This window comes from Lytechinus pictus, chromosome 11 (genome assembly GCF_037042905.1).
Source record: "Lytechinus pictus isolate F3 Inbred chromosome 11, Lp3.0, whole genome shotgun sequence".
In the NCBI taxonomy this organism is placed as follows: Eukaryota; Metazoa; Echinodermata; class Echinoidea; order Temnopleuroida; family Toxopneustidae; genus Lytechinus; species Lytechinus pictus.
In genome coordinates, this window is record NC_087255.1 from 33801536 (window position 1) to 33820040 (window position 18505).

At 36.2% G+C, this 18505-nt stretch overlaps 1 protein-coding gene across 1 annotated transcript; it reads left to right on the forward strand.

Moving 5' to 3' along the window:
* The first annotated feature begins 5988 nt into the window (after nt 1–5988).
* Nucleotides 5989–18178, forward strand: LOC129272164 (carbohydrate sulfotransferase 15-like). Its single transcript, XM_064107095.1, has 6 exons — nt 5989–6073; nt 12863–13168; nt 14000–14240; nt 15160–15306; nt 16294–16442; nt 18146–18178. Exons 1-6 carry the CDS (start codon nt 6050–6052, stop codon nt 18176–18178), a joined length of 900 nt encoding a protein of 299 aa, XP_063963165.1. The 5' UTR covers nt 5989–6049.
* Nucleotides 18179–18505: the final 327 nt, after the last annotated feature.

An 18505-nucleotide genomic window follows, 5' to 3' on the forward strand; every position in this document is an offset into this window, starting at 1 on the left:
ATATAAGTGAAGATGATTTTAGTTTTATTTACGAGTTGCCTCTTAAAGTTATTCCAGATACAAGAACAAGAATATTTCAATATAAAATAAATACAAGATGCCTACTAGTAAATGCAAAGTTAAAGAAAATGAAAATTGTAGATAATGAGATGTGTTCTTTTTGTAAACAAGAACAGGAAACAATTGAACACCTGTTGGTAGAATGTTCGCATACTCGAGATTTTTGGAATGAATTTCTAAGATGGTGGCATACTAAATTAAAAAAAGAAATTATCCAAGTAAAGGATGAAGATATTTTATTCAGAATTAAAAACAAGCAAGATGTGTTATTGAATCATTGCCTTATTGTAGCAAAGAAAACTTTATATATGTGTAGATATATTAATATCCTTCCTTGTTTTGACTTGTTTACCAGTAAATTAAAACAAGTGTACCAAACAGAAAAGTGTATTGCTTATAGGGACTCTACTATGTATAGATTTTTAAAAAAATGGAATCTATTAGATTTTGTAGACGAACAGACCTGTATTGCTTCTCTATGTTTCTTTTCTTTTCCCTTTGTTGTTTTTGTATGTTTTTTTTCAAAATGTAACCTATCCATACTGTACTTTGTTATTTTATATTGTTATTAAACTTGTTTTGTAATATGTGTATGAGATGGTTATAATAAATAAAAACGTTTCAAAAAAAAAATGTTGGTTGGGTAAAAAGATACCCAATATTTTGCAAATGTTACGCAATGTTGCGTTGAAATAGCCCAATATGGGGTAAAAAAATACCCAGCAAACATGCATGTTCCCTCTCTACCCAACATTGGGTAGAATTTTACTTAATTGTTTAAGAGTGTGGGCTTTTTTAACAGTGTATTAATAAAATCAATCTTATCTATCGTATTTTATCGTCAAAATCTAGCGTACGATCAATCGCTAACCTTTGCGTTTCGAAACCCAGGGTACCTGGAAATCCAAGACCGTGTCTAGAATGGCTTCTAAAACCTAAAAATCCACAATTAATTGATCTATAACTTACTTTGGTGTCTTTAATTTTGTTTATATTCAATGGTTTTAGGGTCAAGTAGTACATTGGGACAAGTTACAAGGACAGTTTTTTAGTGTTCCAGTATGTTCAGGAACCCAAGATGACTTCCAAAAATGGAGTCTAAAAATCTGAGATGGGATCCAATTGATTGATTGATTGATTGATTGATTTTATTCGTCAAGAATATCACAGGAGATTACAATACAATTGAAGAATACCTTGACAGGATAGCCCATGAAAGCCGAAAGGCTTATTTCCAATGGGGTCATATAGTTAGTATAAAACATTAACATATTGTAACAAAAAGTATAAACTAATAATAATAAAATACATACATACATATCCATCAGTCAAATAATATGCAAACATCTGAAGCGAACAACAATCCTCCTAATATATGAAACAAGATTATATTTCAACATACCCTACATTATCTACAATACTAGAAACAAACTGTACAAAATGTGTAATTTTTACTGATTATATTGCTCTCGGGTAGCTTCCAGTTTTAGGTGCTTCTTTAATGCACTCTTAAATTGAGAAAATATTTTAACTGCTTTTACTTCATTTGGAAGAGCATTCCAAGATTGGATGCCATTAAAATAAAAAGTGTTCCCTATATGTCCTTCACGTTTTGGTAATACAAAATTAAAATTACTATTTCGAGTACCGTACCTATGGATATTTGATACACGGGTGAAATTATTTGCTATATAATGATCTACTATATCCGAATAGAATATTTTATGCACGTGGTGTAATACTAATTGTTGTGATCTGTGATCTACATGAAGTAATCCTGCATTTTCAAGTTCTTTACATCCGACATGTGCTCTTGGTCCTAAAACATTTATGTATCTCACAATTTTATTTTGAATTATTCTTAGCTTTTTCTTATCCGTAACACCCAGACTACCGTACCAAGCCGCATTAGCATAGTCGAATGGACATTGTATTAAAGCAAAGCATAAAATACGTCTAGACTTCATATTCAAACAGGTTTGATATCTATACAAAAATTTCAAGCGTGAATTTGCCTTTTTGACGATTGAGTCTACCAAACCCGTCCATGATAGGTTACTTGTTAAATTAATTCCCAAATATTTCACTGAATCTTTTCTGTCAATTACCCGATTATTTTATGAAACCTTGAAATCGTGTGGAGTCTAAATTGCTGCTATGACTTACAAATGACCATGCATCGTTCAGTATATCTGCCTGTGAGATATGACTTTGGTGTCTAACATGTCTAAACCATGGTTTAAAGAGTCAAATAAAACATTGGTACAAGTTACGAGGACAGTCAGTGGTCCAGTATGTCTACAGATCAAAATATAGTCTAAATTGACTGCAGTTACTAACAAATTGACCTTTAAAGTTTACTAAAAATCCAGCTGGGATATATGACAGTGCTGTCTACACTATGTTTTCAAAGGTCAAATAAACTTTTGGGACTACATGGTAACCATGATATATGCAACGGTCCATTTTGCCCAAAAATCCAAGATGGCTTCTAAAATGGCGTCTAAATGTGTCTACGTTTAAATACGTTGGGAAAGTAATCATATGGTTTCAGGAGTAGGTAACAGCAGGTATCGGCGTGAGCTGATTTTGAAACTTAGATTTAGACCTAAAAAGGACATTAAAAGATATGTTTCCATGGACAGGATGACTAAAATATGTCTAAACAATTGATGAGAGTGCGATGCACAAGCTGGAATCTGTGGATTTTTAGACATGAAAACTTGACATTTTAAGAATATTTTGCAATCATGAACATGATAGGCAATAACTTAATAATCGACGTAAAAATTCTAATTTTTCGATCTGAAAACTGGACATTAGGCCATTGTAAAAATGAATAATATGCGTATCTACCTAAATAATTCATGCGGGCGCGTAGCGCTATCCGAAACTTTTAATATATTGCAGTGACTCATAGAACAAAATGAATGTCATATGAATAGAATACATTTCTCACCAATCTAATAATGCGAGCGCGAACTTATATGTTTTCCGTTATAAGAAACTGGATATTCTAAGCCCTTAATGCAATCTTGAACAAAATGGGTATGTAATCAAACAATTTATGTGAGCACAAAATTTAAAAGTGGACATTATGATTTTTTGTAATCATGAACATGCATGGACGGAAATCTCTCCTTAAAGGTAGGGGGACACAATTGCATAATTTTTCCGTTTTTATGTTCTTCAGAGTTACTTACTCAAACACACACACACACCAACACACCCTCACACACACCCTCCCACAAACACCCTCAGACACACACACACACACACATACACACACATATATATATATATATATATATTTCTTTATATACATATTTCGAAGAGGGGAGGTATCCCTAACTAAAGATGAAAGGCCTCAATAGATAATGCGAGCGCGAAGCGCGAGCTGAAAGTTTTCATCCTAAAAACTGGACATTCTTTACAGTTTTATAAACATCATGAACAGGATAGCGTTTTAATTAGGAATTTAACTAAATAATAGATGCGAGCGCGAGCTGAAAGTTTTATATTTTCCAACCTAAATACTGGACATTCATAGCACTTTAAAAAGAATATAAACAGGATAGGAATCTAAACAATTCATGCGAGCGTGAAGCGCGAGCTGAAAGTTTATTAATTTTCTAACCTAAAACCTGGACATTCTTAGCACTTAATAATGAACGAAATAGGAATCTAAACAATTAATGCGAGCGCGAAGCACGAGCCTGAAGTTTTTTATTTTCCAACCTAAGAACTTGACATTCATAGCACCTTGAAAAGAATGAAAGAAAAAAATTAAGCACGTTTTGAAATAAAGAGATGGCTATGTATTAGTGCAAAGCGCGAGTGATTTTTTTAAAATGTTTATACAATGACCTGAAAGTTTTCTTTTTTAATTATTTCCCTCCCCTTCCATCATTTAATTTTCTTCCTCGTCCTATCTTTCTTCTTATTTTTATTCTCCTCACCTTCCTAATATGCGCCGCCAAAAGCAGGCGGGCCGCCGCTTCGCCCCCTTGATCTACCTATGATGATCCCTCCCACGTACGGCAGGAATTTTGTGTAAAAATGGAATATAACAGTCTTGTTAATAGAGTATTTAAAAACAAATAAAAAAAACAACAACACGTATAAATTCACTGCGAAGGATTAATCATAACTCATGAAAACTATTCTTTTTACTGAGGTACGCGAACACTGAAAATATTCTTACATTCCAAGTAAATTCGGAATAAAAGGGACACGAATTGGTTGAACAAAGGTATGTTTTTACGAGGTATGGACCATTCTCGTCTACCATCTATACACTCAATGTACTTACAAGTATCCAGGGGCGATTTTATTTTTTCGTCATTTTTATTAGTTATAAAATTGAAAATGGGCATCGATGTCATCAATGTCATCACTCTTTGGCTGGCTTATAGGGCTAGATGCGAGTTCGAGAATAGTCGGACCGGTATGCCGTTTCTTTTCCCATCCAAGTTCTTAACAAAAAATATATGTTTATATTTATTTCGAAATTCGAGGATACATGTGTATAATTTCGATTTTGACTTATGTATTTTTTTCCATAATAAAAGACCACAAATAGTAGGGGGGACATTTGATATTAAGTCCCCCCTTTCCAAAATAGTAGGGGGGACACGTCCCCCTCTCCCCCCTGGGATTTCCACCCATGTGAACATGGTGTGTATATAATTGATCAATTGATGCGAGCGCGAAGCGCGAGTTGAAATAAATTGTGATTCCTCTCTAAATACAGTTTAAATATATGTTTAAGAAAGACAAGTTTTAGAGCGAGGAGCCCGAGCTGATTTTTTTTGTATAGATTTTGAAAAAACCCCAAGATATTCGATGCAATGTAACCTTGAACAGGATGGGTATATTAGTAGACAATGTGATGCTTGAGCGGAGCACTAGCAGTTTTCTTTTTTTATTTTGCGACATGAAAACTGGATGACCCCCCCCCCCCTAGGTCGAACATCGATTCGGCTCCCCGAGGAAAAACTTACATTCGGCAGCCCCCACCAACCAGGTTGAACATCACCTCTTCGCTCTTAGATCGAATAAATTCGGCGCCCCCCGGTCGAACATCACTTCGGCCCTCCGCTTTCCTCTCCTTTTTCCCTTATCTCTTCCCACTTTTTTTAAAATATATTTTTCTTCTTTCCCTCCTCTTTTCTCCCCCTTTTCCCTTTCCCCCTTCCTTCCTCTTAGGGCGCCCCCTCCCTTTTTGCCTAATCGGAGCCCCGCCCCTCCAGAATGCGCACATGTTGACCGATGCAGTCTATTCACTTTAACGAGAATAGAACGATGATGATGATAATAATAATTTAATAATAATAAATAATGGATACTAATAATAAATATAATGATATTAGTAATATCTGATAATTGTAAATTAATATTGAGCAATTTCTGTATGGATATAGTCAACTGCGCATTGTGATAAATGACAGAAAGCAACAATAACAATATACGTCAATCGACGGAAGAGCAATGCACTACTTTCTTCGAGTCGGTACTCCCTTTTGTATATGAAAAGCCTCATATGAGTGAGTAAACAGGAAGTCCCTTTTATACACGAAAAGTTTTATTCCGAAAGGAGCTAAGTCCATTTTTTGTGTTTTTCTGCAAATCAAGGTTTTTAAATTCACCACATGTCCTTATCTACAGCTGTTTCATTGTGAAATACAGCATAATGATAGTACCATCATCTCAGATTAATTAAATCATGTTTGTAAAATGTAGCATTCAGTATTATTGGTCAAAACTGGATAGCCCCTTTTGGAATCAAGCTCTTTACGTGTAGGAATTGCCGCGTTTCAGCGCTCACTTAGTATTTGTCATTTATTATTTGCACCAGCCACAACCAAGAAAATAATTCCTTCAAGAAACTTTCATTTGCTTTTTACTCTTTATACACTTGGACAGGAAGGAATGACTTAGCTTTCATTACTATATTTATGATAATCGTCATGCAATTAAGATACATAAGATGGAGAAGAACTGCAAGTTTAATGTAAGTTAATTTAATTTGTATTGTGTTTACATCGTAATGTGCATGATTGTAATTATAGGAAATATATTCCAAATCTAAACAGTGGAGCTACATTTTCTCGTATATGACAACCGTTGTGAAGTTTGCTTTTGTAAGAAAATGTTCACAAAATAATAAGGAAATTATGATTATGTGAAAAGGAATTGAAACTTTGAAGTACAAATTTTACATGCTAGATACACTTATACGGTGATTACTGTCTTCACATCTTGAAATAATGGAATAATTTCTCTTTATATTGTAAGGAATGGCTGGTGAACGGCACTGAATACCCCCAAAAGACCACTTCTTCTTCTTCTTCTTCTTCTTCTTCTTCTTCTTCTTCTTCTTCTTCTTCTTCTTCTTCTTCTTCTTCTCCTTCTTCTTCTTCTTCTTCTTCTTCTTCTTCGTCTTCTTCTTCTTCTCCTCCTTCTTCTTCTTCTTCCTCTTCTTCTTTTAATGAGTCATTCGTATATGTAGTATCACGCTCTTTGGCGTTACATACATGTCATAATATGTTGTGTTAATACGATGCTTTGTATTCTACCTTGAACGCAAGGGCTGGGGGCACCCCCCCCCCAAAAAAAAAAAATAATACCCAGTAGGAAAAAAATGCCCTTTTCAAAATGATATGTGCCCCTTTTCAAAATATAATACCCTTTTTGAAGTAAAACAATACATTTCTGGTTAGAAAATCGCGATTTTTTTGCGCTGGCGCGATTCTTTATTTAGATACGCATCTTTATTATGATAACAAAAACTTCTAAGTTCAAATTACAAGGTCATTATTTAGTTAATCAAAACATTTTTTTTTTTAAAGCATAAATTAGCCTAATTAATTAGCAATGAGATTTTTCGCAAAATTTGATCTTATGGTTTTGTAGATTATGCCATGTGTAATGCGCGTGCTAATTTTCATCGCGATCGTGCGATCGACGGCCGAGATCAAATAGGGGGCTGATTCAGCCCCCATTTGATCTTTCGATCTCGTCTCCTAGGCTTCGAAATAGTCCAGTCCACTTAGGATATAGGTCACGGTCAAGTTTATTACTCATATGCAGTTTCCAACATGTGTTAAGGTCGCATGCAATAGATCAATTTGTTAAGTTTATTACTCATACTGGTTTGATTTTATTTTAGGCATCAGTAATTCTTTACGGCTGTTGGATTACATGTAACATGTCAAATGTGTTGTGTTTACTATGCTTTGTTACCCATCCCTTACTTTGATCGTCTGACGTTCCACCTTTAATCTTGCGCTGTGTTAGTAGGAGAGGATTCTATAATGTTGTTGTTTGAATAGTAGACAGGTAGGGGATGTCTACTAGTTGGTTCAGGCGAGACGTACAGGCATACTGTTGCAACCATCGATTGCCGTTTTTAAAGAAGTTAACTGTGAACATGGGCGGAAATCTGTTCCCAAAGGTGGGTGGACCAGGGCCTGGAAAATTTGACAAGCAAAAAAAAAAGGTTATCACCCAAAATGTAAGGTCATTTTAACCCAAACAAATTTTGACTAGCAAAAAAAAAGAAAGAAAAGAAAAGAGTTTTCACCTAAAATGGTCATTTAGTCCAAAATACAAAATTACTATTTTGGTTGTGAAGTGATGTATTTTTCTCCATCATAAAAGACCAAAAATAATAGGGGGAACATTTGATATTGTGTCTCCCCCTACAAGTTCTCCCTGTCCCCCTGGGATTTCCGCCCATGACTGTGAATACAATCATAATGCGATATGTTAAAGACTGTGTCATAAATAAATTTTCGCTTTTAATGAAATTTTCTATTTTTCATTTCTATGACTAATGAAAATGATAGTGCAAACTCATTTTGTTCAAAAGTTCTGACAAGTAATAAAGAAAAGTTTTTGTTTCAATTTCGAAATTGGTTGCAAACCTTTATGCTAAGAGTTACGTTTTCATTCCTTTTGCCAAATACAGACATCAGTCTTAGCATGCGAAGCAACCAAATGTATCTTGGTCAGCGTCAACATTAAAGGATTAGTCCACCCCAACAAATAATTGATAAAATTTATAAAAAGAGAAAAATCCAACATGGAAAACACATAAAATTTCATCAAAATTTGATGCAAAATATAAGAAAGTTGACATTTTAAAGTTTGTTCAATTTAACAAAGCAGTTATATGCACATCCTCATCGTAATGCAAATGAGGAGACTGATGACGTTATCCACTCACTTTTTTGTATTTTATTATATGAAATATTCTTACTTTCTCATGTCAAGCGAAACAACGATTAATTCCTCCCTGAACATGTAGAATGTGCATTTTGTTTAATACTATATTGTTCAGTCAAGTTGATCTTTATTGTAAAATCTGTAAAATATGAATTATTGTATTATTCAAACAATAAAACAAAAATAGTGATGGACATCATCGACTGACTCATTTATCACTGCTTTGTGAAAAGTGAGCGAAAGTTAAAAATGCCATAATTTTCTTATTTTATATCCGATTTTGATGAAAATTTCAGCGTTATGCCAGTTTGATAATTCCTCTAATTATTTCAATTAACAGGTTTCAGGGGTGGACCTGACCTTTGAGAAATTACAGAAGTTCAGCTTTATGGTGATATACAGCATATATCATTGAGGCTCACATTAAAAAGTTTTGCATAATTTGCAAAAGAAAACAAAGGAAGAAAATTCAGTTTTGATGCACATTTTCAGGACAGAAATTCACTTATTTATCAAAATATTGTATACAAAATAAATTACCAACATGAAAGAGTAACAATTACTCTATCTGATGGTGCAATAATATTTCATTTGACGTGAGGTTAAATTAGATAAACTGTAAGAGAAAGAAAATATCACGAATCGCGAGGTTTTGCAAGGAGAAGGATTCAGCCACGAGATGATTTGGCCGGTGAGCGAATATTTTTTTCCGTACATGGGAACGCTATGGACGTGAATTATTCATAAGTTGAGCTAAAAAACTGAAGTGCGCAGGCGCATGGACTCTGCGGTAGTTCTCAAGCTTCATCAATTTGTACATGAACGAATGGACGAGCACTGCCCTATGACCCTTTCTCAAGTTTCGATTTCTCTCTTCCCCTCTCACTTGCAATCTCCCTTCCCCTCTCTGTCCGTAATAGCTCGCCTTTATGCTCTGTGTGTTGGAAGCTCCTTGGTCTTAGCACACGCTCTCTGTTTCTTTATGAACCATGAATGAATTGACTCGCCGTAATGTCCTCGTCACCCCCATTTGCGAATATCAGTGTTTCTTTCTCTATGATGGCCAAGTTCCTTTTCTCTTTGACCACCCCCCCTGGGATACTATATCTCTCCCCCTACCCAGCCTCTCTCGCACTCCATCATCTCTGTTTCTTTATGAAACATGAATGAATGGACTCGAATCTTGTTTCATAAAGAAACAGAGAGATGGTGCGAGAGGGGCTTGGTGGGGGAGAGACAGTGGCGTACCTAGGATTTTCCACAGGGGGGGGGGGCAAAATCGGCCTCCAAAGCAAAAATAAAAATAAAATAAAAATAAAAATAAAGGTATTCAAGCTCGTCAGGGGGGGGCAGGGATATGTTTTTTGTATGGCTTTTGGCTCGTCAGGGGGGCAGACATTGGGGAGAGATATTGTTTGCTAAAGGGGGGGGGGGCAAAGAACTTGGCCATTATAGCCAAAGGAACAGAGATTGAGATGGAGGAGAGGGGGTGGATAGGGCAATATTCGAGTCCATTCATTCATGTTTCATAAAGAAACAGAGATGGAGTGCGAGAGAGGCTGGGTAGGGGGAGAGATATAGGGTGCGTTTATCCGCCACTTTTTCACCCTAGAATCATGATCTGAATCATGATTCAAATCATGATTCTGCAGAATCACGATTGCGTTTAGTCGAAATTGAATATAATCATGATTAGAATCACAAACATGAAACACGAAAAAAGGGGCGTTTGGAAAGACGTTTCTGCAGAATCACGTATGAAAATGTTCGAATAAACGATATCGTGATTTGAATCATGATTATATGACCTCACTGTGTCGGGCTACTTTCGGCTTGACTCTTGCCAAGCTCAATAAGGCTCTCTATATGCTCAATGTATGTACATGATTACTCTGCATGCATTTCTTGTCATGTTCAAGTTCTGTGTTGGTCATCGCATCGTCCACTACTTTTCATTCTTTGGTCATGTCTTCAACTTCAAGTTCTAGTAAATGAATTAACTGGACAGACAATGATCTCAGTTGTTGTTGAGTATAGAGTGTCAATATTAAATTGGATCTACGCTGAAATTCACTTCCGAACACCATTTTGGTTAAACTAACATGATGAATAGAAGCATATGGACCCTATATGATAGAAGTAAACAAAATTGGGTATAGACTGAATTCTGGAAGCAAAAGATTTTTCGAGAGCCGAAACACGTGCGAAAAACGTCCTCTGTCAAACTGCGCACTAGTGATGCGCACTGGATATGCCCGAATCTGAGGAGAAACAGCATTGGAATGTAGGTCGTCTAAACGCTGATTCTGTGATATCGTGATTCATGTTTGTGTTTTGAATCATGATTCAAATCATGATTCAAATCATGATTCTGGCTTGAGGTCGCATAAACGCAGCCATAGTATCCCAGGGGAGGGGGGGGGGTGGGCAAAGAGAAAAGGAACTTGGCCATCATAGAGAAAGAAACACTGATATTCGCAGATGGGGGTGACGAGGACGAGTCAATACATTCATGATTCATAAAGAAACAGAGAGCGTGTGCTAAGACAGAGCATAGAGGCGAGCTATTACAGAGAGGGGAAGGGAGATTGCAAGTGAGAGGGGAAGAGAGAAATCGAAACTTGAGAAAGGGTCATGGTCATAGGGCAGTGCGCGTCCATTCGTTCATGTACAAATTAATGAAGCTTGAGAACTATCGCATGAGTCCATGCGCCTGTGCACTTCATTTTTTTAGCTCAACTTATGAATAATTCATGCACCATAGCGTTCCCATGTACGGAAAAAATATTCGCGGCCGGTCGGTGATTAGGATGAATCTGGCCTTTTTGCTCATTTGCATAGGGACCTGCGGTCTGACTGTTCATAGCTAGCCCAAATTGCATGAACAATATTAACGAAGAGTACGTGTTTATCGTTGGCATACACCATTTGTTTTTAAAGATTTGTTTTTTTAAATATCCTAGACCTGTTGAATTCGAGAAATACAAACACACAATTCTGTGAAGAAAGCTTGCAGAAGGCAGAACCTGATTTATTTAAAAGCGTCATAATCGCATCAAAGCGTAATAAAGCATAAAGCTTATTAAAGCGTGATTTCATGCGTACAATAAAGGGCAAGTATTAGGCCTAAGAAGACAAATGAAACAAACGAGATATTAATCCTTGACCGGTAGGTTTTGAAAATATGAAAATGCTCAATTATTTCACCACTAATTTGCTGCAGAAGTAATATTTGTTGTTTACTGATCAATTTATATTGAAAGATTCTTCACTAAAACCAATAAAATATTATGAAAAGCACAAAGGCAACTCTAAAAACACAAAAATCTTTATTTGACTAAAATTGACAGGTTGAGAGAAAGAGGGGTTTTTTTTGACACGCATGAATACTTTATGAAACGATTTTTATCGTCAAAATAAAATCCGTTTAAAGCCCGATAATTATCCTTTATTTTGATGTATATGATACCACTACTAATAATAATAATCTACACACACACACACCCTCACACACACACACACACATATATATGAGTTTGAGTTTGAGTTTATTTATTTACTTAACAACAATATCAATAACGATAACAATGTGTTAACATCACAGCACAAACGTAACTATTCTAGTATACAGATGTAATTGCTAACATTATAAAGGATAAAATGAGAATACAAATGATAAATCTGAATACATAAAATGTGACATGCATGTATAAACCTAAAACAAATGTTTTAACAATTTTTAAGATCCTAGTCACAGTTTCCAATATTGATGATTGAACAAAAAGATACGTATATGGTTTAATGTTGTTGTTAAGAAGGAACCAGAAGGTAGCACAAGTGCTAGTCGAAACTGATTCCTTCAAATCTTTGATATTTTTACATAAAAGAAATACGTGTGAACAGTGAATAATGCTATAAATGTTGTTTGAAAAATCACCACATTATATAAAACATATAATTAGAATTAGAGATTTATATAGAATACTCTTTATTCTATTGAAATATTTCCTATTCTCTTGTCAGAATTAAATTAGAGGGTTGGTTGTATTTAGGTAAGCAAATAAATCCTTTCTGAAAGTGTTCCTTGATCTCATTTCCTTTATATAATTTGGTATACAGTTCCACATTTTTGATCCCATGAAAGTAATTGAAAACTGGCCCTGTGTGGTTCTGCATATTGGGAGGTATAGTTGATCAGCATCTTTACTCCTTGTAGCATATTTATGGTCTATAATCTGACAGTACTCACTTTGAGAGTGTGGTAACCTACCATGCAATAAATCATAGACGAATGTTGATATAGAGAGGAAGTGAATTTTATATACACACACACACATATATATATATATATATATATATATATATATATATATATATATATATATTTCTTTTTGTTTATTATATATACATACATACATACATACATACATACGATTCGCGTTTATGTTTTCGATCTTTTGGTTATAATACTGAGCCATATGTGTACAGAGATCATATCAATACGTGCGTAATCTATTATTATGATCATTTAATACTACTATCATTATCACCATCACGTGCTTTTAATTTCCAGATACTGAAATGGGCGATAGTTGCAATCATATGCGGATTGATTATACTAGATGCTAGGGCATATTTGCTGGCTACATTCTTTAATACGAATTCTAGGATAGCAATCATACCGCTTCCTAAATCAAGTTACATCAATTCCACGACCCAAAGACTGGAGGTGAATTACACTATTCGATATAGAAAGGCTGAACATTTAAACCATTCATCTCTTTATCTCTACTCGGATGGGGGAGAGTGTCAAGGACTTTCCTGTAAATGGTCTACAATGCCTGGTGCCACTAGAGAACTTGTCAAGTGGGCTCCTGAGGTAAGCTGATCATCATAACCCCTTTTCTTCAACGTCTCATAGTAATTTAAACTTTATGCATGCCAAATCTATTAACTGAACAATCCATTTTTTCTTTCATTTGTGAAGAAAACTGACAATTCATTGAATTTCTGATCTATTATTAAATTGCGGATTCCTGACATGTCTGATGTGTAAACCCTTTAGGATAATTTGACATAAAGTATGGCATAAATTACATTAAGAAGGCGTATATACGTGGTGAATACTAAAGGTCCGCTTACAGACCATTGGGGCACACTATTTTCGGCGTGTGTGAATCTCATCTCTGACTTTTTGCTGTATTATGATAAAAACAGTCTGAAGTACGATCAGTGAAATATAAAAAAGGTCAGTCAAACGCACATCCTTGTATTGGACTTCAACCCATGTAACAATACTCCCAACAATTCAAACGTTATTCAGTATCTGTAGTCTTGATATTTTAATGAGATCATTCCGTATACAGAACTGAGTTCTTGTCCTAGGAGGCCTTTGGCCCGTTGCAGAAAGTTTCTCAATCAAATGCAACTTTAAAAAAATCAAACATAACTCGATTTCCAACCAATCCAAAGCGCACTTTCACTTCATACACTAGCTGTATACTGTCTGAAACAGTCTAGACCACCAATATGAAAGAATGGTCCATTTGGTTTTTATACGGGTGGGTGACACTCCTTTTTTGATTAATCTTATCCTCTCCTTCGTCCAAAACACTGTTTATGATATAAATATTTTACATATACTAGTGTTATGGGAAGAGTATAAAATAATTCTAATTCTAATGCACTTTTCAATGTGATATCAAAACAGATATTTGAGAAAGTTCCCCTGCACTTCCTTGGAAACTTCAAAAATCCATGCTGGTTACGGAACAAGACGGAACTAAACTGTCTTCCCTACTTCTACGTGATAGGGACAAGTAAGTGCGGTACGACAGATATCTGGGCGAAGATCTTGTCACATCCTGATGTTATTGATGTCCCAAAAGAACCACATTGGTGGGGACCCCGTCGCCTTGGTTTCACTGGAACACCATGTCATGGGAAAGAGGGTGGGTAGAATGTTCCTTTTGAATTCAAGTAGCATGATCAAATCTTAATGAACATACTCCACTTTGCATTATTATAACGTTTGCTAATGTACAGTAAACTGTACATGCGCTTTCTTATCTCTTTGATTAATTCATTGAATTTCAAATCCGCGGTAAAATAAAATGAGTGATCTCGTGGCGATGTATTTTAGTGCAAGCGAGTGAGTTATGCCTTGTGCTCTTGCTTTATACCCAAACGCATTTAAAGCCATTAACACTACAAATTCAAACATTATTTGTTTTATAAAACGAATTGGCAGTATGAATTTGTTGTGGGCGTTTGTTAGGGCCCCTCCAAGATTCATTGGATCACATAGATATTACAAGTGTAGCCAGTACTCCTTGTAAAAACAAAATGGCTGCGAGATTTCCCTTTGATCGAAAGGGTATTCATTCGCGTTTCAGTTTCAAAAATGCATGGTCGGAACTTCAAGTTGCGTAGAATTAAAACATTAACACGTGACTTCCATATGCATTGGTCACCCCTTGAGCCCCTTTAATGTTGTGAATCATAATATTTGCAAAACACAATCTATGTTTACATGATTGTTTTTTTTATTTGGTGGGCTCCACACTCTATAACAGATCCACAAGTTTGGTAAGATATTAACCTATTCTTTTTTATGTTTCACTTTTTAATTCATGCAAAGGAAATTGAAAAAAAAAAGACTTGAAAAAACAGATTTCATTTTTAGTTGGATATGAAAAAAAAAAACCCGATTATATAACTTGAACAATGGAGCCCCCATTTATGGACATAATAGTCTGTAAACCTTTATATTCGATGGTTTGCAGCAACAATGGTTTCACTCAACATACCCAATCATGAACGCTATTCTAGCTAATATTATATTTATCAGTTATTTAATTTCTTTTGCAGTATTGGCCATACGAAAGCTCACAGGAGGAGAGGATGACAGCTCTTTTGAATGGTATCTTAATCTATACAAATCTTCAGGAGTTCCGGAAATAATAAGCAATAATGTCACAGCAGCAAAGAGAATTACTTACTATCATAAAGTTTTTGGTAAGTGGTAAGTAAAGTCCGTGTAAAATCAGTATATTTGTTTCCGGTTGGGAGACAAGACGGCGAATATAAAGGCCCAATCGAAATGCACCTCGAGCGGGCTTGTCAGGATAACGTGCTGTACAGGGCAGGAGAGGTGGTCGTGCACCATTTCCTAATAACTTTTCTTTCCTCTCTTTCCTTTATTTTCCTAACTGATATAGATTCAACAAGGAAATTATTCTGTTTTGAAAAAAGGAAAACAAATTTACAAGGCAACAACAGTCAAAACTGACTATGTGGTCCAGTGGTTAGAGCATTGGACTCATAATCGCAAGGTTGTGAGTTCGAATCCCAACTCTGCCATTGTCTCCACTTTGATAAAAAGACCCGAGAGTGATATCTGTCGTCTATAACGTCAGCCATTATGACTGATTAACCTAGACGTAAAACGTTTCATAGGTAATTGGTTATATACCAGCTTGGCGTTTACCAGCAAAATGCTGTTCTGCCGAGTTCCTACGGGAGTTACCACAAACAAACAAACAGAAACAGAAGTTTGCCTATTCAAAATAACAAGAACAACAACAAGCCTGTGACGCAACCATTGGTCAGAATTTGGAAGTATTCCCGATGAGTGTTAAAGAAACCTTGGCAGTGCATTTCTTCATTTTTAGAGAGAGAAAGAAATATGAACGTCACGTTCTTTTTTTTTGCGATAAGTAATAATCTCCCGTTTCACCTTCTGTCTAAATTACATGGATTTAAATCACCCAAGCTTTATTAATAAAACGTCAGAATAAGGATTAAAAAACAATTAAGTATTCAATAGCGCCTTAACCGCAATCGATCAGGATCTTTTGAAATCTATATATGCAATTTAGAAAGTCGAATACCTATCATGTGTTCTGATTTTAATTTTTCCTGTTTAAATTTTTCTTTCTTGTAACAAAAAATTTCGTTGTTATTTTTTGTTTTTGTTTTTCTACCTTTCCTATATATTTTTAGGTGATGCCTCGATATCTACTAGCTACACCATTGGGTTGGATTGGACTAAGATTTTCCCAAACGCTTCGGAGCCGCTGTATACCAATGCACAACTTCTCCGAGCAGTGCAACCTAATGCAAAAATCATCCTTATGGTTAGAGATCCAACAGTAAGGTAAGTTTTTTTTTGGATCAATTATTGTTGGAGGGGCCTTGTTCGGTGCTCATGTGTGTTTGATGTTGCATGTGTCGGCGGCGGGACGGATGGGAGTAGGACATGGCCACTCTAGGGATCGTTTGCCTTTTGTTTGAAACGGCCTGTAGGCCTATACTTTGTTCAAAATTATACTATGTGTGTATGATAAGCTTTGTATTATGTCAATTTTTTAAAATTACTTTTTTAGTGGCCAATATTGTGATCTTCGCTTTAATTCATATGAATTTGTTACCCCCTATTTTGTTCACCTAATTTGAAGGCTTTATTCAGCTTAACGATACGCTTACCGCCTTGACCGAACTGTGCGAAGTCTGTGAGCCTGTTCAGACCGGCAGAGATAGCGCGATCTAGCGCGCGCTAGATCACGCTATCTCTGCGGTGTGGAAGGTACAACGTCGTTTCGGTCCGCCCAACAGCGAGCCACGGCGAGCCAAAACGGCGTGCCACTGGAGCACCTCTTGGGGTGGTCCACGAGAGATAGCGCGGTCTAGCGCGCGCTAGATCGCGCTATCTCTGTCGGTGTGAACCCGAGCTACGATAGCACGCCGGAAGTCATCGTTCTACACGCGGGGAATTTTATACTCATTCTATTTTAATAAACGTAGGCCGGCTAGCATAATAGGCACAGCGATATCGAGCTCTCAACTAACTAGTACGGGTTCGTAATAGCGCGCGAAATCTTTGACCGCTCTGACCTCATGACGTCACGCGTCATGGCAACAGGACCTCTCAAAAAATGGGGTGCTACGATAGACCGCGCTATCTCACTGCGGTGTGAATCCGGCGAATGCCAATTGGCGGACCGTGGATCGCGCTACGATAGCGCGATCCACGGTCCGCCCACGGTCCCTCCTTGCGGTGTGAACAGCCTCTGTGTGGTCTGTGTGGTAGAGATAGGCCGGGCCGTAAACACTAGTTCTTGGGGGTGCATAAATCGCCCTAATTAAGTTTATTAATTCGATATAATAGAAATCACTGTAATTTGTTTATGATATTGACTGTGGTACGACAGAAGGATAACAAGGGAGCTTCTGTTTATGTTAAGATATAGACATATAAGGAAATGTTTTTTCTGACCAAAAAGTGACAGTCTGATTCTGTGCTCCTTCCCTCGATATACTCCCGAGTTCAGGTTCAGTTGTCTTAGCGACGTTTTGTTTACTACTGCGCGCATTGTGTGTGTACGTGATTATTGCATAGAGATGTAATCGGCGTATTATGTGGGATGTATAATATACACCGTTCATGCGCTGCACGTATACGTATATGCACCGGTATGCACACATTATTTATCCCTGGATTTGGCTTCTTAAAATGAGACAAGCATGATTTAACGTGAAAATTGACGGAGCTAAATATTAATTAATCAATATGTATTTTATATGTATGAAAAGCTTACATGTTACATATCACTGTCTGGGAACGAGGATTTCCAAATATAACGCAAAACGCGCTGCTGCCAGGTTGAAAATCGTATACCAAAATCCAATCAAGCACAGAGCGACCAATTAATGGATATTGTGCATGATAAGAACAAAAAAGTTAATTGCATTGTAAAGTTTAACCTAAAAGTGACGAATGTTTTTTTTCTTCAAGAATGGGCATGATTTTACATGTAATGACAAGGAAATGTTCTCTTCTTCTTATAATATCTAGGACGATGATATTGTACCCCCTTTCAATGTTTGATAGGAGAGGAAAGAGTAAAAAGTTGCCTATAAAAATACTAAAAGACAATCGTGCACAGTGCAACTAATCAACTAGTCCTTTGCCAGGACTGTTCTACTTTTCAGTTGATCAATAATGTAGAATCACTCGGAATAAACAGATAATACAAGGATAGTAGTACGGTTTGTTGTGTGACTTTACTCCATTTCACTGTGCATGTGTTAGTCTTCAATCAAGTCGTTATAATATTCCCACATCTCCCCCCAAGCTTATTAACAGTCCAGAGTTCCACGAAGTTCCAATTAATTCCAGAGTTCAAAATCTTAGTCCAAAATATTCCAAAGAAAG

Bases quoted from the DNA above. Each gene is read 5' to 3' on its own strand.
- LOC129272164 (XM_064107095.1), top strand. From the start codon at position 6,050: ATGGAGAAGAACTGCAAGTTTAAT. The intron at 14,241-15,159 runs GTGGGTAGAATG...TTTCTTTTGCAG, and splicing joins ACCATGTCATGGGAAAGAGG to TATTGGCCATACGAAAGCTC. The intron at 15,307-16,293 runs GTAAGTGGTAAG...ATATATTTTTAG, and splicing joins TTACTATCATAAAGTTTTTG to GTGATGCCTCGATATCTACT.